Source organism: Lacerta agilis, chromosome 15 (genome assembly GCF_009819535.1).
Source record: "Lacerta agilis isolate rLacAgi1 chromosome 15, rLacAgi1.pri, whole genome shotgun sequence".
In the NCBI taxonomy this organism is placed as follows: domain Eukaryota; kingdom Metazoa; phylum Chordata; class Lepidosauria; order Squamata; family Lacertidae; genus Lacerta; species Lacerta agilis.
The window spans coordinates 23,645,424-23,671,783 of record NC_046326.1 but is presented as its reverse complement, the minus strand read 5'-3'; the positions used below and the strand labels follow the sequence as shown (position 1 = coordinate 23,671,783).

The 26,360-nt window shown below is 45.2% G+C and overlaps 1 protein-coding gene across 1 annotated transcript in view; it reads right to left on the bottom strand.

Annotated features, from left to right (window-relative positions):
* Nucleotides 1-26,061, bottom strand: part of NCAPD3 (non-SMC condensin II complex subunit D3) — a 40,003-nt gene extending 13,942 nt beyond the window's left edge. Inside the window, exons 1-24 of the mRNA XM_033171786.1 lie at nucleotides 25,964-26,061; nucleotides 24,814-24,968; nucleotides 23,540-23,702; nucleotides 22,121-22,296; nucleotides 20,748-20,927; nucleotides 19,778-19,839; nucleotides 19,549-19,636; nucleotides 18,165-18,298; nucleotides 17,132-17,204; nucleotides 16,448-16,573; nucleotides 16,043-16,295; nucleotides 15,493-15,552; nucleotides 14,251-14,337; nucleotides 12,022-12,095; nucleotides 10,017-10,151; nucleotides 8,693-8,913; nucleotides 6,133-6,324; nucleotides 5,925-6,022; nucleotides 5,644-5,759; nucleotides 3,757-3,864; nucleotides 3,283-3,397; nucleotides 3,081-3,188; nucleotides 2,009-2,247; nucleotides 1,366-1,445 (exon numbers count right to left, since the gene is read on the bottom strand). Of these exons, the coding sequence (XP_033027677.1) occupies nucleotides 1,366-1,445; nucleotides 2,009-2,247; nucleotides 3,081-3,188; nucleotides 3,283-3,397; nucleotides 3,757-3,864; nucleotides 5,644-5,759; nucleotides 5,925-6,022; nucleotides 6,133-6,324; nucleotides 8,693-8,913; nucleotides 10,017-10,151; nucleotides 12,022-12,095; nucleotides 14,251-14,337; nucleotides 15,493-15,552; nucleotides 16,043-16,295; nucleotides 16,448-16,573; nucleotides 17,132-17,204; nucleotides 18,165-18,298; nucleotides 19,549-19,636; nucleotides 19,778-19,839; nucleotides 20,748-20,927; nucleotides 22,121-22,296; nucleotides 23,540-23,702; nucleotides 24,814-24,968; nucleotides 25,964-26,024 (3,104 nt within the window). The 5' untranslated portion in view covers nucleotides 26,025-26,061. The remainder of the gene's footprint in view (nucleotides 1-1,365; nucleotides 1,446-2,008; nucleotides 2,248-3,080; nucleotides 3,189-3,282; nucleotides 3,398-3,756; nucleotides 3,865-5,643; nucleotides 5,760-5,924; nucleotides 6,023-6,132; nucleotides 6,325-8,692; nucleotides 8,914-10,016; nucleotides 10,152-12,021; nucleotides 12,096-14,250; nucleotides 14,338-15,492; nucleotides 15,553-16,042; nucleotides 16,296-16,447; nucleotides 16,574-17,131; nucleotides 17,205-18,164; nucleotides 18,299-19,548; nucleotides 19,637-19,777; nucleotides 19,840-20,747; nucleotides 20,928-22,120; nucleotides 22,297-23,539; nucleotides 23,703-24,813; nucleotides 24,969-25,963) is intronic.
* Between the last annotated feature and the right edge of the window lie 299 nt (nucleotides 26,062-26,360).

Genomic DNA, 26,360 nt, shown 5'->3' with positions numbered 1-26,360 from the left:
AAAAAACAGCAAAGAGATCTAGAATCACTGGCAGGATTTGAATAAACATACACAAATTTTATTGGTAGAATATAAATTTGAATAGTAGACGGATAATAATTACAAATGTACAATATGCAGAAATAATATGAATGTGAATTAAGAAAAGAGTTAAGGAAGCTGGGGGAAGTCTTGGAGGGAGGGGAGGAAGGGGAAGGGGGAAAAGTCTGTATGATGGTATTGGTTGATTTGTATGTGTTGGAATTTTGTTAATAAAAAAGTTTATTAAAAAAATACTGATTTTAAAAAAGAGAGTGGAAAACACCATCTTAGAAGAGGCATTGTCTCTTAGTGTCTTCTGAGATGGTGTGTGTGTGGCCTAAAAACAAAGAAAGCATTCTTATGGCTCCTGGACTAGTGTTTTGTGGGCAGTCAAGGTAATTAATTGACTACAATTAATTGACTCAAATCTCTTTAATCAGGTGACGAATGAGTAGTGTCCGTTTTTGTGTGGGCACTACTCATTGGTCACCTGGACACACACAGAGACATAAACAGCTATATTAAAGGATGATGCAATACCGCCACCAGCTGGAGAGACAGGAAAAATGTGACACCAACCGCAGGTGCTGTATGAAAGCCAAAGGGCAACAAGATTGTCCCTTTTAGACCCGTATTTTAGGACCACTTAAAAGCCTGGGAATGAGTTTCAGAATTCATCTTAAGAAAGCATACATGTGGAAAGTGTTGAATTGACATTGGCAATCTCAACCAAAACCCACAGTAAAGATTTTAAAACATTAAGCGAACTTATAAACACTTTTATATGAAAATAAGAGTCACACACACTCTCACCTGCCTACTCACAGTTCCCCATTTCCCAGCTGATGTGAATGGGCCTGGTCTATCCCTGCTCATCAACTGACTAGAGAGGGGGCAATCGGCATTGCATCGGGATGAAGTTTAAATATCTCCACCCACCCAATGGCTGCGCCTACTCAAAATAATTTTCTTTTGCCAGTGTAGCCAAAAATTAGGTTGATAAGGCCTTTTTTCTTGCTCCTTTCAGTGGAGAGGAGGGAAAGAAACACCTGAATGGTTGTTATCCACACCTGCTTTGTAAGAACTAACAAAGACATCATGAAAAGATAAAAAGATGAGAAGGGTTATAGTTTCTCCCCAAGTCTGTGTTGCTGAACGGAACTGTAGACGCCAGGGGTTTTATTTTAAAAAAAAGTTTTCTACTTTTCAGAGTTGTTCTTATAAATAACCAAGTGGGAACAAATTCCTAGATTTCCCCCATCATTCAGACATAAGCAAAACGTGGAAGCAGAACCCTGTTTCATCCCTTTCATGACTCCGGGGTGGGGGAAGAAATGGTGTTACCTTGCGATCTCCTGATGTGGGTCCACCAAAACACTGACAAATCTGAAGAAGAGGGATCCTTTCCATTTCACAAATTCCTCCTATGCCAAAAACAAGAGTTGGGAGGGGGAGAGGATGAGCGTGCTTCAGGGGCTACCAGGCTTTACACAGAATCCACAGCACACATACAAGTCTGCTAATATCCACCGCAAATCCTTGACGTGCAAGTCTAATGAACTCTATGACCCATAATTACATAAAACGAGCAATGGTTGTACATCTTCACCTAGTCTGTCGTTCTTAGTCTGATGCCCAAATTATTCTAGTTTTGGTTGCCACAGGATGAGGTGCATAGAGCAGCAAAGCCCTGCTCCCTTCTACTGGAAATCGCATCCCTGCCCAGATTCCCTCCCCATTTTATCTTCCCAGTGACCTTGTGAGATTGATTAAGCCGAGAGAGGAGACAGTGACTGTCTGAAGACCATCTTTTGAGTTTCTGAGGTGGTGGTGGGGAACCGAATTGACATCTGTTCAACCCATCCGCTACACTAAACTGGCTCTCCTTCACCATCTTAAGAGCTGCAAACTTAGGGCTTCCTGTTGTGACAGAGCCAAAGTGCAGCACAACAGAGAAGACCCCAAGGCCAACCTGTGCTTGACTCACCTGCAAGAGGTTGGTAAGGAGAATGAGCGTCTGCTTCCGGATCAAAGGTTCCGGGTCCTTCAAGCATATGGCGACATTGGGGATGTACCTGTCTGCCATGGTGGTGTAGCGGATACAGAGGTCACAAATCACGAGGGCGACGTTATTGCGGACAGCCATGTCCTTGGACAGCTCTAGTTCTCGAGCCAAGGCGGGAATGCATTTGTTTGCCAGGTCCTCATGCTGGAGGCAAAGCTTACCTATCAAAGAGCAAGAAGCAGGGAGGGAGGATTAGGCCTGAGCCACTGGACCGATCTCTTCCACCTGTGCGGCAGGCCCAAGCAAAGTGATGCAGAAGCAACCGGAAAGAGAAATAATCCTCTGTAAGAAGAAATGGGGAAGGGTGGCTCAAGGGCCGCAGGGAGACCCTTGTGTGCAATCTGCAGTCCCACTAGACCAACACACTGCCATCATTAAATACAGTCAACTGGATCAAGACTTGACCATTCCTAGTGTAAACTCACAGAAATCAATGGGACTTAGATTGGCCATGATTCATTTAAAATCCATTTCATTTCAGTGGTTCTACCCAGAGTATGGCTAAGTCTTAATGCCTACCATTTCCAACATCCAAACTCAACTGCTTAGTCTCTCTGGGTAGAAGGATTCTATAGCAGGGGATATTTTAAACCTCAGTTCTGGCTGGGTGGGAGGCAAATGCAGCTCCCTAAGCCTCTCCCCAGACTGCATCTCTTCCCAGCTTTGCTTTGCACTCTCCTTGAGTGTGTTTGCCTAGCTGAAATGTGTTTTTGAACTCTGATCATGCCTCTTGCTTGCCTGCATGGAGGATTGGCCGGGGGGGGGGGGAGGCAAGTACACCCACCCACCCACTGTACATAGGGGGGGAAAACCTATCAACTTTTCCCTCTGGCCCCATCCACACTGGCATGGAGCTCTCAGAAGGTTATGCTGCTCTCGAGCTGAAAAAGGCTCACTGGCCCTGATATATCACCAAGGTTTACTGGGGAAGGATGAGGAGAACAAGAAGAGATGGCACATGGTAAGGTGTTCTTGTGCAAGGGGGAGCTCTTACCTAGCGTAATGAATGCGTGAGCTCTGACAACAGACGGAAACACGGAGTCTCTGAACTGGGACAATGGTTGAGACGGTGGAAGGTCCTCGCTATTCCCAGGGCCGGGTGCTAGGGAAAGAACCACGGCAAAGTTAGAATGGGGCCCCCAAAACTGGGCAGCTGCCCTCTTGAAGGGCACACCAAAAGAACAGGAAGGCCTTACCTTCGCCCAGTCTGTCAGGACTAGCCAGGATGGACTGTATCAGTAAGAAAATGTGTTTTTCCACTTTGGCGGGACAGAGCTGTGCAGCCTCACCCAAGATAAAGAGATGTCTAACCTACCAAAAGGAGACCACTGAGAGTTAACATACTGTACAGCACAACTCTATTGAACTGTGAAGTTTCTAGCTCCGCCACATCCCCTGTTTAAGCTGTAGGCTGGTGCTGCTGAACAAAAGAAGATGTTAGAAACACAACATTTAAGAACCAACAGAGGATGAAGAAGAGGGGGAAGGAGGCAGGTACAGGGAAACACCAGGGCCTGCTCTAGTTAGTCGGTTCCTTTCTTCCCGCTCCCAATTTTGCATGTTAGAACATTTGCCTTAGTACTTTAAAATTGTAAACCACCTTAGGTGCTTGGGTAGAAAGACTGCGTATAAATGCAACAAATAAATAATAAGAGTCTGGTCTCACTTACCAAGACATCATCTTGTAGCTGCTCTGCTCCGCACTCTGAGAGGACTATACTCGAGATGAAATGCTCACACGTGGCTACAAGATCCCCAAATAAGTTGTTCAGCATATCCTGTTCAAACATGGAGAGACCTTGATTTAATTCTTTACTAAGGAACCGCTGTTGCTTCTCTCCCTCTCCCCTTCTCTCCCTCCCAACATGTAAGTTTCTCAGACCACCACGCTGAGAAAATCCCCAGATCACTCTTAAAAAGCCAGCAGTTTCTCCTTTGATGAGAAGCCTCTTCCAGAAGAGAACAATGTGGGTTTATTTTGGAAACGCAGCTGCAGGCACCAGGCTAAATTGTCTTAACAGACCCTTCTACTTTCCACAGTGGCCAGAGAATCATTAAGCGGTTTTGGAATTCTCTGGGATCAATGAGACCTTTCCACATCAACTCCTCTGCCAAGAACACCACACTCCCGCTTCCGGCACAGTTATTGGGGAACTTCTGAGTGATTCAAAGGGCTCTGAGAGGTATTTTAGGGTATGCTATTTTTTTTGTAATGCTGGGTGCTGGTCAGACCTCATCGCTGCTCCTTGGTAAGCAGGAGACCACCCAACACTCCTCTGAAGTGACAGGAAACTGTGGTCTTTGCCCACCCGCACTGCTCCTCTCTTCATGGCATGGGAGCCAACTCCTAGGGGCTTCGGCCCTCACAATAAAATATTTGAGCCCCCCCTCATTGATGGTCATTCCCATTCAAATGGTGTGTGTACACTGCACCATGTGATCAATTGTGTGGGGTGGGCCCCCACAACATTTTATTTAAGCTAGTATCCACACATAAGCAATTCAAATGTGGAAGCCTTTCATTATTCTCTGGTTATCTCCTGCTTGGATTACTGCAAGGCACTCTATGCACACTCTATGTGGGGCTACCTTTGAAGGTGACTCGAAAACTACAACTAACCCAGAATACGGCAGCTAGACTGGTGACTGGGAGCCACTGGCTGGTCCTAAAGGATCTCCATTGGTTCACAGTACACTTCTGAGCTGTTGGTGTGGTCCTGTATACATGAAGAGAAGTCTCCATCCTCATCTTTCAGCTGGATACTGAGGTCCAGTTCTGAGGGCCTTCCGGCAGTTCCCTCATTGTGAAAAGTGAAGTTACGGGGAACCAGGCAGGGGGCCGTCTTGATAGTGACACCCACCCTATGTAACGCCCTCACATCAGATGTCAAGAAGGTAAGAAACGATCAGACTTTTAGAAGACCTCTGAAGGAAGTTTGTAATGCTTGATATTTTTATATTTTGCTGGAAGCCACCCAGAGTGGCTGGGGCAACCAAATCAGATGGAAGGCATATAAGAAATTTATTATTATTATTATTATTATTATTATTATTATTATTATTATTATTATTGACACAATCTTCCCTTTCTTCCAAACCAAGAAAAGATGTCTAGCAGTCTCAAAACTGGACTATTAAAATCAACTTCTATGCTCCCATTGACCCAGCCTATGCCCAATCTTGAGTGGCAGCATCTCTGCAGGGTCTTGGGTACGTGCCCCCCACAGCACCTGCTAGCAAATCCTTTTAACTCAGCAGTGCCAGGAATTGAAGCAAAGCAGGCCCGCTCCGACCAAGTCCTGACATCTGCTAATATCAACAGGGGCAACTTGTGGTGTCGGGAAAGCAGTCCTTCAGGGAAGCTGATCGGCTACAACTGATTGCACTACTTAGAAATCCCAAACCAGCTTCAGAGGAACCGCTCAGCTCAATAGGACTCACCACTGCCTCTCTCGTGTGTTACTAAGCATGGGGAAACAAGCATAGCTGAAGGACAGTTTCAAGAAGGATAACCAGCAGGACGTTCAGTGCTTAGAAGGCAGATTTCTGAGCCTCACCTGGGCCTCCTTTGGGGCATCTGAGGAGGCATTGCAGAGCTTCTGCAGAGTCTCTATGGCTGGGCTAATCGCCTCCAGAGGACACTGGGAGTCCTGCAGCCAACATTTGATATCATCTGGGGGGGAAAGAAGAACGTCAAGCAGCTTAACATGAGCTGGTGAGAGAGGCAGACAGACCAGATGGTTAGTTCAGGTGACAGGTAGAGAGCTCAAGGACAACACGAAAACACTCATCCCAGTTCAGGTGATGGGTAAAGTTGGCTTTTCAAATGGACACTCACCCATCAGTCTGCTTTGGATGCTGCTGGGCAGGTGTTCTGCAGTGCTCCCAATCACGCACAGGATGTGCACCATGGTCTCCCAGCCAGCACCAGGCTCCCTGAAAGAACCAGAACATTCAAGTTGCTAACAGTCCTGACCTAAGACAAAAGTCCTTCTCCTCTGAATGACACACAGGGCTGCCTCCCACCTGGGCCAAGTCACACTTGCCTGCTGATACTGTCCCAGGCTTTAATTATCTTGGTGTAATCTAGCTTGGGTGAAGAGCCAGACACCTTTGCCAGCAGCATCCAAGCAGGGACAGCGCGCTCGGTTTCGGTATGGGAGATGACGCTGCTAACAAACATGGAGGAGAATTTCCCCTGCTTCGACCATATGTGGAAAGCTTTGTTCAAGTAGCGGCTGAAAGACAGGACAGAAACAAAGGGTGCTTAGTGGTGGAAAAAAAAATGCCCATCTTCAGATGAACTGCCTTAAACTGGGCTGCCGCATGTCATCCTCACAGCCACCTTGTGAGGTAGACTAGGTTGAGAAATGCTGGCTAGCTTTACAGATAGCAAGAATTGGAACCCATGTTCCTCCAAATTCCATCTGCTATACCACAATAGTCTAGAGGCAGTCCTAAGCCATAGTTCACTCACTGCAAGAAGTGAGGTTATAGGGAACCAGGCACAGGGTCTTCTCAGTTTTGGTGCCCGCCCTGTGGAATGCCCTCCCATAAGAAGTCAAGGAAATAAACAACTATCTGACTGAAGACATCTGAAGGCAGCCCTGTATTGGGGTTTTTTAAATGACTGATGTTTTACAAATTTTTACACATGCTGTATAATACCCAGATGGGTGGGGTATAAATATAACAACAACATCATCATCATCATCATCATCATCATCATTTTGCACAAGCCTCATGCGTTCTCTGCTCTCCTTCTCCAACATAGCCACCCAACTTGCTTGGAACATTTGACTAACCACAGCTTGGTGTTATGCCTGGATGGCAACAGTGGTTAAGACAAACTCAAACTTTGGTTTACAAAGGTGGCCTGTTTAAACCAGATAACACAAAACTATGGTTAACTGAAAATAGAAGCAAAGTTTTCATGCTCCTCATCGCTGTACTGGAGGAAGGGGGCGAGACATCATGTGAGCGCCCAAGACACATTCCCCTAACAACAAGTCATCATTTATCATTATGTCTGAACACAGTCATTCTGCTTGCCTGGTACACCATGGCAGCAATAACTTGCATATGTTTTAGGTTCCTGGAAACCTTCACCAAAGCAGATGGAGAATTAAGAATATCCAATAACATTAAATTTGGAACAGCAAACCTGCAGACAGCTTTCTATCCCACCCCACCTCAAATAAGAAACATATTTGTGACTAAGAGCAGGTTGGACCTGCATCATTTCTGACCACCAAAAATCTTACTTCTCTGTGCGAAATGCTCCCCTGTTGTGACCCAAATGAATTTTAAAAATTAGTAATTGACTTACGTTTCCCCCAATTCTAAAGAGGGAAAAGGGAAGAGAGGTATAGAGGTGCTTTTGAAAATGCAGCAAGCAATATAGAAATGCCAATTATACCATGCAAGACCCAAAATTGGAACTCGTGACAGTATCACAAATTCCACCACGGCACGATCCAAGAGCGAGTGTTCTATTTCAGTAACCGTTACACGCTATTGACTAATAAAACATACGCTACTTTTAATCAGCACACGTATTCTTGCCATTCTAAAAGCATCTCCTCATCCCTTTTGAGGTCTTTTACAAAAGATGGAATCAAAGCTTAGTCAGACACGCAGCATATTGCACTCCAGAATGAAGACAAATGCTTCTTTCTTAATGAATGATAGAGTTGCCTTTCTCATTTGCATGCTTCCGATTAGCATTCCACAATCTCTGCACTCAAAAGGGCTACGTTAAGCAATAGGCAGCTAGTGGCCCAGAGGTTCCCTATACAAACACTACCACAGACCCAGATCCCAAAAGCCTCCCACTTTTCAGGGTTCCACAAATTTTGACTGGCCTTGGCAGCCAACCAGAAACGACCCTTTCTCAGATGGAAGCAGCTTGTTCATCTCTTCTGCTTCTCAGTGTGAGTTCAGGAAGCTTGGAGTTTCGGACTATGGGAAAATGATTCCTGCAACCACACAAGCTCCAGATCTTTGGTTCCCCCCTCCAGAGTTAGAGATGGCCACCAACCTAGATGATCTTCAAAGAAGATTAGACAAATTGATACACGATAAGACTTTTGAAGGCTACTAATGTTCACTGTCAGAGAAACTATACTTCTGAATACTAGTTTATGGAAAGCGCAGGAGGGGAAAATGCTCACTGTGCTCAGGTCCTGGTTGTGGGTTTCCTACAGGCATCTGGCTGGCCACTGTGAGAACAGGATGCTGGACTAGATCCATCACTGGCCTGATCTAGCAGGCTCATCTCATGTTCTTAAGGGGACACATATCCGTTATCTTCAAATACCTGAACATCTGCCATGCTTGTTCTCTGTTGCTCTGCAGGACAGGACTGGAACTAACAGGTGGAAATTGCAAGGAAGCAACTTGTGGCTTAACATTAGAAGAAAATCCCTAACAATAAGACCAGGTGAACAGCCGTGGCTCAGTTGCAGAGCATCTGATCAAAGGCAAAGAGGTTACATGCATATGGCGCCAAAAGTTAAAAATGCATGACAACAAATAAGTGTAAGATTATAGGTGACACTCCGCACAGGGATAGCTCTGCATGTGCTCAGGTGCTATGGAATATACCTCAGTTCTTGGCTCTCTTTTGTGAAGTGTGTAAGGAGGTCCCAGGCCAACACTTGGCCTCTGTCCTCATGGGAGAACTTATTACAGTGCTTGATAGGCTGCAGCAAGAGCCGGTCCAGGAACTCCAAGGCTTTCCCCCTCACCGAGTCCTCGCAGTCCATGATGACGGGAACAACGCCCGTCAGCCAGGCCTTCTGTATCAGAACGTTGTCTGGCTGAGACTGAAAAGAGATCGATAGAGATCAACTGACGACATTAAAACAGACATTTCAGATAATGAGACATCAGAAGCAGGCAAATGATCACAATGCTCTTCAACTGATCACAGGTTGCCTGAAATGGTACAAGGATGAGAAGCCTTGAATTTTTACCTAAACATGGGCTGTCCTGCCATCAGATCAAAATAAAATGGGATAGAGTAGCTTGAAAGGCAGTTTGGTTCCTTCCTCTTTGATACAAGGTTATACAGAACCAAAATATGCTTTAAACCAGGGGATGGGCTGACATTTAACTTATCCACTTTTTAAATATCCATAAGTGCTAAGCACTTTGCATAGGATGTAAAATATTCATTAAAAATATTGACAAAACTAAATGTTAAAAGGAAGCTAACGTTAAAATATAAGCAAACTCATACGTAAATATATATGTTATAAAATTCAACCACATATTAAACTTGTTTTGTTATAGCAAGCCTAGCGAGACACACAAGTCTTTAGTGGGTGTTGAAAACAATACAGTGAAGGCATCTACTTAATAGCAATGGACAAGGGGGTCCAGAGAGAAGGAGCTGCCACAGTGAAGGATCTTTTCTTTGAAAGAACTTGTGGGATCCATTCTGTTTTTACACTAGACCAGTGTTTTTCAACCACTGTTCTGCGGCACACTAGTGTGCCGCGAGATGTTGCCTGGTGTGCCGTGGGAAAAATTGTGTTTATTTGATTCCTATTCAAGAGAATTACTTTATATATATATAGTCAATATAGGCACAGAGTTAAATTTTTTAACATTTTCTAATGGTGGTGTGCCTCGTGATTTTTTTCATAAAACAAGTGTGCCCTTGCCCAAAAAAAGGTTGAAAAACACTGCACTAGACATCCAAGGTCCACCCAACAACGTTTGGTGTAAAATAGTGGCTGGGGGTTGACAGTGATGGCTGTGGCCAGAATCAATAAACAAAGTCTCAATTACTCATTTTTCATTAGTGGATAATTAGTATTGCTCGGGTGCTGAATTCCGAAGTTATTGTGATAGGCTTTTTTATTTTTTTTTGTAGTTCTCATACACAGCCACATCTAAGAACAAATCCAGCAACTTCTCTCACCAGTAAAAGGTCTGTGATAGACTGCAGGGCTTGCTTCCTCACAGAGATGGCAGGATCGCGACACCGATCCTGGAGCATGGCCAAGTCTTCCATGGTGCAGGAAATCACATGGTGCTTCAAGATGCTCATCAACACCTAGGGATCGGACAAGCCACATCTATCAAAATACACATCTGACAGGGATGGGGGAACCTCAGGCCTGGAGGCCAAATGTGGCCCTCCAGATCTCTCTATCTGGCTACTGGGTCTCTTCCCAGGCGACACCTCGCACCAGCCTTGCTTTGCAACCTCATTGAGCATCTTTGCCTGGCTGGAATGTATCTCTGAACTGTGAGAATGCTTCTTACTTGCCTGGAGGATAGAGAGGGGGACGTGAATGTGTGTAGAAACTAGCTCACTGTACGAAAGAGAATGCTAGCATTTGTTGCCCCGCCTATTTCCACCTTTGGCCCCACCCACCGCTGCCAAAAGTTTGCCAGGAAGGGAAAAGCCCCAGTCCCAGTCCTTGCTTTAAGTGACAGACACACATTGAGGGATGTCAAGATCATCCCAGAGCTTTGATCTGGAAATTTGGGACAGGTTATCTTGCCAAATTTTAGACCCAGATTCCAAAGCCATCATGCTAGCAGTCTTTGGTCCCCGGATGATGGCCATACTCAGGGGAGTCTCGAACAAGCCAATTATCCCAGCTACAGAAACCTGCAATATTCAGCACAACTGACGTCTGTGCAGTTCTGCATTCAAATGTGTGCCAATTCATTACCTTCCCACACAGATTCATTATGCCACTATAAATATTCTAAACATGAGGCTTTAAATGTTAAAAAGTGATTTATTCAAGCTTACATATTTCATTACACAGTAATAAATCTCTCAGCAGGAGATCAAGTATTTGGCCAAGTTAAGGTCACATTTCTCATGTCATTCATCATTCGCTGTCGCTGCCAGGGACGGGAATCCTCTCTCAGCCATTATCAATACCAATCTAAGATAATTTGATTTATTTGGATGCATAGCCCTCCCTCTTGCAGGGACTTTGGTGCGGGTTATGTATGCTTACAATTCAGAATTAAGGAAGGATGAAAATGGTGGCCAAGTGGAGAGAAGGACCAGAACTATGTGGTAGAGCATCTGATCTCATGGAAAAGGTCCCAAGTTCAGTCCCTGGCATGGACGGATTTTGGGTTTCTTTTGTTTAGTTTTTTAAGGATCAGATGACAGGTGATGGGAATGGCACCTGCCCAAAACTCTGGAGAGCTGTTGCCGGCAAAAGGAGACATTTCTGGTCTGGTATAAAATAGTTCACTATCTCTAGCTTAAAAATAAAATAAAATGGACACACATGCAGTGGGAGGTAAAATCCCTGGTACCTCCAGTTAACAGCGATCAGAGCACATAGCTTTAAAAACACCCTGGAGAACCTTCTACATGTCAGGGTTGAATGCACTGTGCTAAGTGGACAACTCTTGAAACCACCAGAAATACCTTGATCTCAGTTACGGAGACAAGTGAGACATGCAATATTACATTACACTGTCCAGCGTTCCTGCTCGGTGTTCCAGTTAGCTTTCATGATACTCCATTCCCCACCCCTGAGTGCTTCCCACCTCTAACAATCTGCATTCTGTGGCTGCTAAAGATGGATGCAGTGCCCTCCCTAGGCTGTGTGGGGTTGTTGTTTTTTTGTTCTTTTAAGGGAGGGAGATTTCCTCTTTGAAGATGGAAGCATAATTAAAACTTTTTAAAATTTAGTGTTTCTGCAAAAACCACAAACATCCCAGTATCTCTCCAATTGTTTCTTAGCGGCCTCATTTTGGTTACAATCCTTTTGGCACACACTGACTGAGCCTGCTATTAGAGGGAGCCATTGTATTGAGAAAGTAGCTTCTGGGTACTGTGCAATTTTCCATGTGTTCCTTTATGATTCATTGCAAAACTGGCTACTTTTAAAGAATACAGCAGCGTCTGTTGGTACTGGGAGCACAAAAAGAAGACAGGAACATACCTGGAGGGCGGATTTCCTAACGCTTGTATTCTCATCCTCAGCTCTTAGCCTCAGCATGACCATGATCTCTTTTCCTGTTGGAACGGGGTGGGAGAGAAGAGAATGAAGCTCTCGACTTTTTGATGTATTTTAAATTGCGTACACAGTATGCTTTTTAAATTGTAAGTCGCTTTGAAACTGTAAGTGAATAATAAACACAGCAAATAATGACAAATGTGGTGGTGGAGAAGAAGAGGTTTTGGAAATATCATATGCTCAGCAGAACACTGCATGGATTTAGAATTCATATAGATCGCGCTTCCAGTACTCAAGAGCGCTTCACATACATTCTCGTAGTAATCCCACAACAGCTGCAAAGGTGTTATCTAATGAGAATTGGAAGGGGGTCGAATTGACACCACACAGAAACATTACTCCTGTTTCTCAGGGTGGGCCCCCAACTGTGGATAGGCTTGGTTGGAAAATGAGCCTAAAGGGCTTGCTCATAACAGTGCCATCCTACAGGGCGAGATGTGTAAGAAACTGGTTTAAACAAAAACCAGTAGTTTACTCCACCCCACCCCCAAACAAGTGTGCCTTCCTCTTAGCACGTTTCTCCCTTGCGTTCTGAGTTTGATTGTCTTCAAAGTCCATGACGCCTTTGGTAAAGGCTGTTCTGCAACTGAAGCACTCACAAGCCAGTGTTTCCCAATTGTCAGTGTTTATACCACATTTTTTTAAAGATTTGCCTTGAGACAGTCTTTAAACCTCCTTTTGTTGACCACCAGCATTACACTTTCCATTTTTAACTTCGGAATAGAGTAGTTGCTTTGGAAAACGATAATCAGGCATCAGCACAACATGACCAGTCCAACGAAGTTGATGTGGAAGAATCATTGCTTCAACACTGGTGATCTTTGCTTCTTCCAGTACACTGATATTAGTTCGCCTGTCTTCCCAAGTGATGTGTAAGATTTTTTTGGAGACACCATTTATGGAATCTTTCGAGAAGTTGGAGATGGCGTTTTTAAGTAGTCCACGTAAGTGGACCACTTCACAAAGGTAGAAAATATGGGTCAAAGGCATTTACACCAGTTGCTGGGAACTACAAATGGGTGGAATGCTGTTGCACTCAGGGAGTAACAATGGGAAAGGGCTATTGCATTCCGTCCCTGTGAATGGGGATTCCTGGAGGATTTCTGTGCTGTCTTTGGAAATCAAGATATTGGATTAAGATGGGCCTTTTTTCTGACCCAGTGGGGTGTCTCTTATGTTCTTTGCTATACTGCTATGCACATCAGACTAGCACATGAACCATTCTGTGCAGGTGGGCCTGTCTCCTCTCTCTCAGCTATCTTCCTTCAGTCTTCTCTTCTGAGAGTCTCCTTCAACTGCCCTTTACAAGCTTCTTTTTTTGGGGGGGGGGCGGACTTCAAAGTTTCCCCACCACCACCACCTTGGCTTCCTATTGGCCAAGAACTGAGTTCTATCTTCAGGATGCTCCACTGCGCCATAAAAGTAGGCCAGTATCATCACTGCCATAGTAAAAAGAGGAGCAGGGAGCAAATAGGGTCAAGACAGAGGTACTGACCTGCCCGAGGCCATTTAATAAATCTGTGGCCAAGGGGAGAGACCTGAACCCTCCTGGTTCATACAGGCATGCACTAGCTAGGTATCTTCACACACATACTGTCAAGCCACCTTTTCAACTCAGAAGTGCCCAAGGCAATGTGCATAAAGAGAGATAAAAGAGGCACTATACGGATCCATCTCTCTCTCCTCTCAAAGATAAGCAAACATTACAACAACTCGCATACCACACACAGATAAAGTAAAAAAGCAAGCAGACAGCCAGGATTTTTTCTCATCTCTTCCTTGTTCAGCTGCTAATCAGGACAATCCTAGGCCTATGCAGAACTACGTACCACTGAGTTCAATGGGGCTTACTCCAAAATAAGAGGGGGTGCAGGACTGCAGCATGAGTGTCCCATCATCCAACCGGCGTGGGGGCATGATTTTAATATAGGGTTTACAATTCCCACCTTTTTCTTAGGACTACAATTCCCAAGGCTCTTCATTCACACATACAATTGCCATGTGGTCGCACACAATTCCTACATAGATCTGCCCCAAGTGTAACCATGATATAATGCGTGAAATCTTCTTTTATAAATAAAGCCAACAATATTCTGTACAGGTAACTATTTTCTTAATTAAAAAAGGGAAAACCCAAGAATTGGTCCAGCATACCATCATGCTCAGTAGTGTTGCGCTCTTCGGTCACCTCTAAAGTTTTGAATGTTGGGAAAGTCTTCAGACAATGGCTGGAGGAACCTTTAACAACAACAACAACAACAACAACAACAACAACAACAACAACAACAACGGTTACTGAACAGAAACTACACCTAAGTGTATCAGGATCCATTTACCCATAACCAAAGAGTTGCCCAGAGATCAGACTACCAGGAAAGAGTTTAGGTGCAATGATGCTATATAATAGCCAACAAGGCTCATGTTGGCTATTATATAGGGGCTGGAGATTTGTGATGTCACTCTGATGCTGTGATGTCATAATGACCCAGCATTTCAAGGAAGACAGCTTGGAAGGAGAAAATAATAAAGATGTGGATTATCATCCATTGGCCTGCCTGCTACTTTTTTCCAAATAACTCCATGGTGCATTCATCCAGTATCAGAGGCAATATACCTCTGGATTCCAGTTACCGGATAGAGTGGGAGCAGGTGCTGTCATGCTCATGCCCTGCTTGTAGGGTCCCCCATGGACATCTGATTAGCAACTGGGAGAACAGGATACTTGACTAGCTGGGCCTCAGGTCTGATCCAGCAGGACTCTTAGACAGCTGGTGCGCAAGTGATTAGGGACAAAAAGAAGGGTCTTACTAAACATCTCACCCACCTGTCTGGGATGTCATCTCCAGATGTGACCAACTGGTGAGATTATAGCTTTAGGATTATAGCCTTAGCCAAGGCACATTCCCATAATTAGTTAGGTTTCTTTGTTTAAATTGTGTCCTGCCTTTCTACCCAATGGGCTGCTAACACATTAAAAGTAAAATCCAAAATCACCAAAGACAATGTGAGAACAGAGTGGGTACAACAAGTCATTAATAAATTCAATATAGTTGAACACTGGCTATAAACAAACCAGTTGATCAAGCGAGCTGCTTGTTGGTATTAAGGTTCAATAGAGAAGGGGAATGGAGAAGGTTCCCTGAGCAAAGAGTTTCTGACAGTCCTCTCTTTCATCCCTGCTGAATGGGTTTCTGGCATTGATAGAAACAGAGAGAACTCTTCTAAAGATCTGGGCAGGCTTGTATGAGACATGGCAGTCTTTCAGCTATCCTCTTTTCTCTCCACCAGGAGTCATTCCTAACAGGTTCAAGCATTTATTCCAATTTCCTCTGGTACATGACAAGAACAGGCAAGGCAATTTTGAAAGGGTTACCGGTATTTGGTGGCATGGCTCACCTGTGTTGGTTAGGAATGTCTTTGCAGGCATGTTTGAGTCCTGTACTGTAGAACTAGCAGCTGTGGGGGCAATTCAAAGAAAGAAGATTAAATGCAATTTGGCAGCCAAAGAAGTCTTTACACTTACACACACACTTTGACTGAGGATAGCTCACACAAAGCAGAGGAGGGGTTGCCAACTAGCAGCTTCTGGGCTAGATCATGCCCAGCTCTGGACCTTAGCTCTGCAATCAACTGAAGTGAATCAACACAAGAAAGAAAATCCAGCGTTCCAGTTCTCTCTTGCTGCATGGAAGCATCTTTTAGTTGGCAGCCCTTCTTCCAATGAACTCGGAGCTTTGCACATGGGGTTATTACACTTCTCAATCCTCTGAACAACCCTGTGAGGTAGAATAGGTTCAGAGATACTGACTGCTCCCAGGTCATCAGTGCACTTCAGGACAAAGCAGGGAGTTGAATCTTGGACCCCGTTTGTCTAATATCCCACATTCTGTCCGAAACATCATGAAGCCTGTTGATGATCAGCACTCTCTTTCCCCACCATACTTACTGCCCTGCAACAGCTCCTGGATGTTCTCTGTGTTTAGTGTGGATTTCGCTTCAAGACACTGAGCGAAGCTTGAAAGTGCTTTGCTGCGAACAGTTGGGGCTTTGTCCAAGCACCGCCCAAGGACCATGTTCTGCACCAGGAATTTGTGCTTCAGAAATGCCTGCTGCTCCTCAGACAAGGCAATGTCCTGCTCCCGCTCTGGAAAGTCCAACAGGGCCAAGGCCACATCAAGGGCAAATACTCTGTAGGAGATCTGTTGGAAGAAGAATCCCAAGATGCCATGTGGCCTAGAAAGCAGGACACCACTAGTCACAGGCTAGCTGGGTGTTTAGCTTATCGCTCCAGCATGTCAGGGATGTTGCTGGCTCCCTAAAGGGCCAGTGTTCAAACCACAACACCCCTCACCTTGTTATTGAGTGAAAATCTATACAGCCAAGAAATGAAGTCAGCGTGCTCTGCACACGGGAATTTGTATAGCAGTTGTGTCACAGCCAATGCTGCGTATGTTCGGTATTCAGACTTATCAGGAACCTGGAACAAATGGAATAAAGGAATTTGTCAAGGCTAAGTGAAGTCAGGTGGTCTGTCATAATTGCTGCAACTTCTGGAGAAGGGTAGAGAGGTTTGCAACAGATAGCCCTTGGACGAGACCCAGTGCAAGTGAGATCTCTGTCTTGACAACCAATTCAAGCGAGGGACTGGCCTTAGGCTGCCAGATACAGAGGCTGGGGAATCCCAAGGAATGCATTGTGATGTATTAAATGACAGCATAGAGTTGTGTTGCATCATAAAGGCCTGCTGAAACAAATTATGAAATTCAGTTGCTGTAAATGTCCTTAATAGATTACTTCAAGATCTGATTCCTGGCTGGCTTGGTTTTAAAACCGTTTACTCCAGTGTTACAAACAAACAAACAAAAACCCACAGCAACAAGATGGTCATTCTAAAGTTGGGGAGAGGAAACAGGCAAACCTTGGACTGAATCCAGTCCAAATAAAGTTCTCAGGAGGCCAGTCCATGAAAGCAGCTTGGTCACCAGTTGCTGCCACTACACAGCTGTCTTGAAGAAGAGTAAAGATTATAACCTACCTTGACACAAATATGCTGCAGTAAGATTCGTAGCACGGGGAAGGCAACTTCTTTCAGTTCCTCAATCAGAGAGCTGCACAAAAATTGAAGAGTCAGATACGGCATGGCTAGAAGCTCTGGGCACCTGGCCAAGATACACCACTGATCCATCTAGCTCAATACTGTCTACTCTGATGGGCTACCCAGATCTTCCCATCCCATGGAGATCTTGGGACATGAATCCCTGACCTTGTGCTTTGGCGCTTTATCTGCCTTAAGAGAAGGAAACCCCATGAAACTAACAAGTGCCTTTATGGTATTTCTATCCTGCCCTTCCTCCAAAGTTAGGGCAGCAAATACAAGGTTCTCTCACTAGGAAGTTGGTAGGGCAAAAGATATTGAGCGTCATGGAAGAGCAGATAACTATACTTGTATCTTCCAGATTGTCTACTAGATCCATATACCACCTGGGGAGTATCCCACCTGGGGAGCCTGGGAGTGCTTCTTTGTGAAAAGGGGGCACGGGGCAATGGATTCAAACCACAAGAAAGAAGATTCCACCTAAACATTAGGAAGAACTTCCTGACAGTAAGAGCTGTCCGACAGTGTAATTTGCTGCCAAGGAGTGTGGTGGAGTCTCCTTCTTTGGAGGTCTTTAAGCGGAGGCTTGACAGCCATCTGTCAGGAATGCTTTGATGGTGTTTCCTGCTTGGCAGGGGGGTTGGACTGGATGGCCCTTGTGGTCTCTTCCAACTCTATGATTCTACCTGCGTAGCTTTAGCAATGCTGTTCCCAGATCATAATATGTGAAACAACAGCAACTCTTATTTTTACATTTCCGGTCCTCACAGCTCTGGAGAGTTAATAAGTGTGTAAAGGCTGCATATGGATAAATTTGTTCACTTGGTAGGGCTATCACAAGCATTCAGACCACGAACCTGAAGTACAGAATGCTAAAGCCACCCACAAAGAGCTGGCAGTAAAGGATGGTTTAATGCTGCCCTGCTTAGATGCACAAGCACAAACACCAAGTGACAGCCACTTTGAGCATCACCTGATGAATCCGATGGCTAGGTTCCTAGTGCCAACAGCCTGAGATGGAATAGTGGCTGATGAGTCGCTGGAGGCACCTCTCCCTGGCCACATGAGGATGACAGCGAGCAGACGGTGGAACACAAGGCGAAGAACCTGCAGCAAGAGACAGGCAGGCAGGTGGGTGGGTGGATGCCAGGAAGAGTTATCCATGTCATCGGTTTCCCCACACCGAACACCACTACTCCCCTTTTACAGCATGTGCATCTTTAACTCAGTGATGTGAAGAAAGTAGAGCCAGTCTCTCTCTCACACACTACCTTATTCCTCTGGTAAGGGAACTTCAGCAAGCTTTTAGCATAGGTCCAGTTAATATTGGATTGCTAACATAATTATTCCCCGACACCATGTTATGTACACAGGAGTACAAAAATGGAAAGTCTACCTTTGACTGGTTTTGCTGCTGACTGCAATAGAAGGCAGACTACATACTCTATTTTTAGCATGCCCTGTATGGCAAATTGAAGCTTCCACACCACACCTCCTACTCTTCTTACTTGGCCGAATTGAATGAGAAGTGTGTATCGCATTTATTTACGTAAGCTCCCTTTTCATGCACTGTACCTTAGTTGAGCAAGTAGCACTCAATTAAATAATAATAATAATAAAGTATGGAAAGAATGTGTTGTGCAGAAGTCCTCCATTAAAGAAAAACGCAAGGGGCAAAGCCTTTCGGGGAAGCAAATGTATAGGAAGAGTCTGCAGAAAATTTGTCTTAGCTCAGTACAAAATGGTGTGAAAATGCCTCCGCAAAACTCGCTCTGCCCTACTTTGTGGTAAAACGGCACAAGTCAGTTTTATGCAGCAGTGTTAAAGCTCCCTCTAGCAGCCAAACCAAAGAGGGCACACATTCTGCTGCAGGTCCCATTGGTTTGTCTTTATAAATGAGAAGAAATTACCGCAATGTCTCTCTCCAGAAGCGAAGCAAGGCTCACTGACTCAGATCAGTTGGTTTCAAGAAAGAAAAATGGCCAAATGTGCACCCCCGGTTGCCACAGCTCTGTAGAGAAAGCACTGAGCCTCTGAAGGGGAGGGAAGCATCCAGAACAGGGCAGCGGGGGATTGGGGGAACCAAACCTCTATGAAGCCCTGCTGGATTTTGCATAGTCCTGTCTACAGGTTATTTACAAGTCCCTTTAAAAAGGCCGCCCAATATGATATGCAAGGCGGTTTGCCATTCTAGCTTGGTGAAGACTTCTGAAAAACTAGCACATCATTTTGAAATATTTTGGTTAGCCTAATAAAGACATAGCTCTAATGTGGGCTTTGACTAATGGGAGCCTTTGCACATGCTAAGAATTATAGACAGAGAGGAGACACATCAAATGCATGCAAGTCATTCTTACCTTATCTTCTACACTGTGAAGTGGAGAGCACAACAGCTGTAAGCCAAAGCACGCAAGTTCTGGGACATACTTGGCTTGGTTGATAGTCCTGTACAAAAAACAAAACAAAACAAAACAACATAAAAAAAACTTTTAAAGCTCACTGCTGGATCCATTTTATGTTTAATATTTAAAAGATCCCCTCACATTCTTTAAAGTATGATATTAAGACTGAACAGCAATAACTCACATCCTCTCTGAAGGCTCAAATCCATGCACGCAGGGCTCAAAACTCATCAGCTTAACAAAGACCTACAAGAGAAGTCAAAGCTAAGAGTTAAATCAAGTGGTAGGGAGAATAGTCTTGCAGAAGCTGCCTTCAAACCCAACGGCAAGCCTATTCAATCCACTGGAGCCAAGGGTTCATACAAGAAATGGGCAACAGCCAACTGTTGCAGGGAAAGGGAATACAGACCTAACAGGCACAGACATAAAACATGGATTACTCAGAACCCCATGTATTACTTACATTGTAAGTATAAATATTTGAGGTGACACCCTGCAAAATTGGCCAGAAGATGCCTCTGGGAAGATCCCAAAACATGGTATGAAAGCCAGTATATTCCTCTTGATTTCTGTCTCTGGCACCCACTTTTTATAGGGATAGAGACTCTGAACATGGAAGTTTCATATAGACATTATTGCCAAGAGGGGTATAGTTGGAAATCCAGTGTGGTGTAGTGGTCTTTAACTTGGGAAACCAGGGTTTGAATCCCCACTAGACATGAAGTTCACTGGGTGACCTTGGGCAAGCCAGTTGCTCAGGTTAAACTACCTCACAGGGTTGTTTTGATGATAAAATGGGAGAAGGGAGAACAATGTACACCACCTTGAGCTCTGGCCTAGGTAGCCATTTCTTGAGCCTCTGATACTGGGGGCCTTATTGGGGGAAAAGATGGTATAAGAATGTATTAAATGTATTAATACATTTAAGAATGTATTAAACTAATAGATTTATCCTCTACAAATCTGATTAATCCTTTTGAAAAGCCAGCCAAGCTAGCAACTAACACCTTGCAGCAGATGGATCTATATTTGGCTAACCAAACTTGGTGCCCGCCGTATGTTCTGGGAGTTGTAGTCCAAAACATTTGCGGGGCACTAGGGTAGAGAAGTCAGATTCTACACAACGTTATTTTGATCCCAATACTTCCAGTCACCTGAATGCATGTCTGCACACACTGTGGCCTCTCTTTCAGGGAAAACTTAGAGAGAAGCCTCAGGAGGTTCTTCAGGAGAAGGAAGAGGACCTCCCGGATCTGAAGCAGCTGATGTGCAGAGAAGTAAATCTCTTCTTCCTGGTCTTCTTTTTCTTCTTCTTCTTCAAAGTTCTCATCTATCTAGAATGGCAGGAAATGGGTCAAGGATTTGAAAGAGCAAGGATGCTCCACTGGCAGCCTGCAAGTCCACCCCCAATAAATCTGAACTGGACCCCATCAAATCTGAACACACACCAAAAAGATTGACCACTAAGCAGAGCAAAAAAAAACCAGAAGTCCGAGAGGTGAAGGAGACAAATGTACCTGTAAGTCACCCAAAGAACTGTAGCATTTTTGGGAGCAAAGCATCTAAGGAACCATAAAACTCCTTCCATAGAAGACATGCTTAGCTAAAAAGGTTTGTACATTTAGACAACTGGCATCAATACATTTTATACCAGTTGGCCATGCCAGCTCTAGCAAGCTACCAAATTTTAAAGCAACATAAAGAGTCTGCTCACCATTCAAATCTGAAGGAAATGGCTTCCAAAAGTTGTAGAAAATGAGGGATTGCACATTCAAGCATTACTTTTTTCTAAGTTTTTGCATACATTTGTGTTTGCTATAATGGTGAAGCCTTAACTGATGGGTGTTGTCAGGGAACTGTCCTCGGCTCAGTGCAGGGTGGTGGAAGGGCTCTCGGGATGCTAGAGAGAGCCCCGGCCTCACCTGACCAGCAGCATCTCCTCTTCCAGCGGAGGAAGCAGTGATGTCTCTAGTGGGGAGGGGCATGCAGCTCAGAGGCTTGAGAGCAGAGGCTCTAGGGATGTTGGAGAGACCCTGCACCCCCCTCGCTCAGCGGGCGAGGAGGGAGACATGCCATTTCCGTCGCCCCAAGTGCGCAGAAGGGTGCAACGCAAGGAGGGGAGGCGGAGATTTCGGATACCGAAACTCTTATGTTGGGGTCCCAGCCAGAAGGGGCCACTCCAGGATTCTGCTAGCGACTGACACGGTCATGTTTTTCAGCACTCTGCACTGTAAATAGTTTGTACAATAAAACTGTTAAGAGACAGTTCGGACTCATGCCTGCTTACTCGTGAGCAACCCAACGCAGACCTGACAGGTGGTGACCATTTTATTACAGAAGTTGAGGTAGCAAGGGTGCCCATTTGTTTAGAAAGACACACTTCTGAATTACAGACTTGTCTCTGGAGCTTGGAGTTACCTTCAACAATACAGAATGGCTACCTCTGGCTAGATGAATCACTTCTCCTTGGAGGTGGGAAGTTTTTTAAAATAGAATTTCGGTAATGCATGGGCAATTTTCTTCTTACCGTTGCGTTTTCCTTTCTCAGTGGCTTTTCCCTCTTCTTCCGATCACCCTTACAGCTTTTATGATGGTCTTTTTTCCTTTTCCTGGACAGGTCTGAGTCATGGGGCCAGCATTTAGACAGAGTCTGGAGGCATTTTTCAAACATCACTGGGTGGAACACCTGGTTGACTATGCTACCTGTCCAAAAAGGAAAGGTGGACTAAAGTCTGCACTTTAAGGAAACAGCATTTCCATACCGGCACATCAACCATCACCATAAGCAGCATAAAACCAAGCAAGGCAAAAAGGGGAAGGAGCATTTTGCAGATCTAACTCAGCATGTTGGCTAACTTATCAGAAGCAGAAAATCCAAATACAACCCTACCCTATAAATTAAAGTAAACTCAGCGCCCCACTAAATATTAGATAGGCACCATCTCTGCTGTCTTTTCAGCAGTCACTGAATACATTCCTCTTTCAAGAAGTCATTTAAGTAGAGATATTTCCAGGTCTGTATCTGCATTAGAATTGCTTCTAGGTGTTTTAGCGCTTGTGTGCTTGCTACCCTAGGCTCCCTTGGAAGGAAGGGTGGAATATAAAGTTAATAAACCAGGCATAGGCAAGCTCGGCCCTCCAGATGTTTTGGGACTACAACGCCCATCATCCCTAGCTAACAGGACCAGTGGTCAGGGATGATGGGAATTGTAGTCCTAAAACATCTGGAGGGCCGAGTTTGCCTATGCCTGTAACAGAACGATAATAATGAAAACAAAATGGATGCTTTGCTGTCTTTTAGCAGGATCCCCAAAGCTCTGAGTTAAGACAGACCCCCTCACACTGTCTAACAGTGGGGCAGGCCCAGATTAAAACCCTCAATGGGAAGCATCCATTTCAAATCTTCATTTGGCTGCAAACTCATTGGACTTTGGTTATAAGCAACCTTTGCACCTTCGTCCCCGGCTTCACTGGCCAGCCTCCTCCCTACACTCCAAGTGCTTCCATCATTGGTGCCTTGGCCACTTGACACCATCACTTCCTTCAAGACAGCAGTGATCTCCTTCATGGGTCACTCCCAGCATTGCAGCTAAACCAATAAACACAGAGCCTGTCCTCCACTCTGGCATTCAAACAATTTTTGACAGCTTATGACAGCCTTGCAGGTACCTTCACAACTATTACTAACCAACAATTTTATTTTTATTTTGATGGCCCACTTGCCCCATGTATACCCAGCTCAATTGTTTTTGGTCCATGAAGGGTGGAAACTCTGTTGCCTGGAATTAATTCTGTGTCACCATAGGCAGCTAGGAGATTGCTTATTTACTGGCCTAATTTAGCATAGCCTCATTGATACCCATCAAGCTTATATCCAATTACATATACTCAGGACGACCATGCAAAGGACAGGTAAAAGTGTTATCCAAGCACCTCTCCTGCTTACCTGGAATTTCAACCAATAAGAAGTATAATCCAGCAGCATGAAGAGCATACAACCGCTGATGAACATTGGCCTTTTTATTCTGGGCCTCTTGGACAAAGTGATACAAAATGGCGACAAAGGCATTGTGGCTGATACTGTTCTCCACAAACAGGGCCCAGGCACTCTGAAACAAAAATGGGGGGAAATCTGACAAGAAAAAACACAACACCTGCCATATCATAACATCAAATATCCACATGGGAGCCCACTGCATGCTCTGAATTTCAAGGGAGAAAGCATCACTGGTTCTACTTTCCCAGCTGTGCAATTGGTTCAGAGCAGGAGTTACCATGCTTTTGACCTTATGTTCTCCACATCTCCTGGCCTACCGAGGAACTTCTGCATGCCACAGAAGATTCTGGGACATGACAGTGCATGCTGAGCTCACCGGCTAGGCCCATCAGGCCCCACCATCGTGCCATAACGCTTGAGAGCATGTCCTAAAAAACTCCCAATTATTGTCTGTGTCTGCACATTCCCAGAGAGCAACCATAGTGGCAGCGGTTTGAAGGCTCCATCTCAGATAATCCCACAGTCATTAGTCTTCTCATCAAGGAAACCCATTAACCGTCCTAAGATTTCCAGAGTTCCCCAGAAATTGGTTAAAAAACACTGGCTTGAAATAATCACCACCTATACCAGGCGAGGAGCCCGTGGCCCTCCAAATGCTGCTGGACTACAACTCCCCCCCCCAAAAAAATTGGCTATTCTAGTTGGGGCTGATGGGAGATGAAGTCTAGCGAAATCTCTCTCCCACACCTGATGGAATGGCTATAATCCTCGGGAATTACATAGGGCATGTTACAGATGACAATCATATGGAAGGCTGGGATTCTATGCAATTAGGAATGCTTGAAAGCTGCAATTCTACATAATTAGGAGTGCTGGTTTAACTCTGCTGGTTCCAAAGGGCTTAGGCGTAGCTCAACTCTGAATAAGGATCAGGCTGTACATGGTCAAGCAACAGGCTTCAGGGAGGCAAGAACTGTTATCTGTCCTGCCAGAGCTCTAACTGCCAATCTTTTGCAACCTATCCCTAACCTGGTGCCCACCAAACACTTTGGACTACAATTCCCATCATTCCTGACAATCGTCCATGCTGACTGGGGCAGTTGGGAGTTGCAGTCCAAAACATCTGAAGGGCACCAGATTGGGAAATGCAGGATTAAAATCTCCACCAGTGAATTAGAACAAAACAAGCCAATCTTTGCTAACATCACAAACATGCTTCTTACTTCTGTGGTTTCATGGTCATCTGCAGCAAAGGGGTAGAGAGCAGTGTAGAGCTGGGAAAAGGCATCCAAACCATTGTCCGTTATCACAGCCTCTAGTTCAGAATCCAAAGGCTCAGTCTCTGTGAAATCTAGCTCCCAGGTTGTGTCAACCCAGGCTGGGGAGGAAAAAGGTTTATTAAAATGTATAAAGATGTTTTCAGACCAGAAACTTTCCCTCAATTACAAAATGCAATGACAATCTTACAACATAATAAAATGGAATCACTGTTGTGATATTATTACAAGCCGAGCAGGCTCCAGCTGGTAGAACCAGTCTCAGAGAGTTCCATGGATGGAACAAAGACGACAGAGTCATACTGTGTATATGATAACTGTTTGTTTGCTTCTCTTGATGATGCCTTAGCTTTTGCCGCTCTTTCATTGTCTAATATCGGGGGAGGATGTTGTGATATTATTATTACAAGCCGAGCTGCGAAGGCTGCAGCAGCGAGGCCAGCATGACTGTGTCTGTTTTTATCCTGTGGGAAAGCCACTAGTTCTACCAGCTTTCCCACACACGTAATGTTTTTTTTTGTTTTTTTACTGTACTGTTGTACTTTACTTTCAGTTCTGCCTCCAGAGATGCCAGACGCTATTATAGACAGCTCTGAAATCATGAGCTGGCTAGCAGAGACATACTCTGCAATTTACCTGCAATAAAGAAGTTTTTAGCCTTCACTGGCTTGTGTGTGTTGTTCTTCAAGCTGGGGAACAATCACATATTACTAATGTGCCCCTGGACTCATTAGCCAGGAGGGCACGCAAGCTTCGTCCCTACCCGCTTGCCCCCGCGGGACGTATTATAACAATCACATCCCTTCACTGGAGTCCAAGGAAGCTTTGGGGGAAGCCCTGACAGTTTGAACAGTGTAATACTAAGCAAGGCAGATACCCTAAAACAGCATGCAAACTGTAACACAGCTGAACACAGGCATAATATGACAACCTCCTGAATATTTAGATTTTTTTTAGAAGACTCCATGCACCAGAACACGCCAGGCTCCATTATATATGTTTATATAGAAAGGACCCAGGAGTCCTGCCTCTCTCCCACAACCAATGAAGGACTCGCGGTCGCTATCCCAACCCCGCCCGAAGCCGCCGCACTCACCCTGGCTAACATCACGGAGGCCCCACTGCCCCAGAGCGCAAAGCAGCCTCTCCGCCGCCATCGCTTCTGCCGCTTTAGCCTCAACCCCCGCCGCTGCCTTCGAACCGTCCAATCACCGCCTGCCCTCCCCGTTAGCCAATCACCGCCGCCCCGAGACGCGAGGGAGTGGAGTGGGCGCTGGCCTCTCGCACTGCGCCGGCGTACCAAGGGCCGCGGGCCCCGCCTCCGAAGGAGGAGGACTGCGCATGCGTCCCGTGAGCGCGCTGGGGTGGAGGGACGGAGAGGCGGGCCTTCCCCTCCCCGGCTCCCCCTCCTCCCCTTTGCCCAGGAACGGGAAGGACGCGTGCGCAGTACGAGGCCCCAGGTCCGGGACGCGGCGCGAGCTCCGCAACCAGCA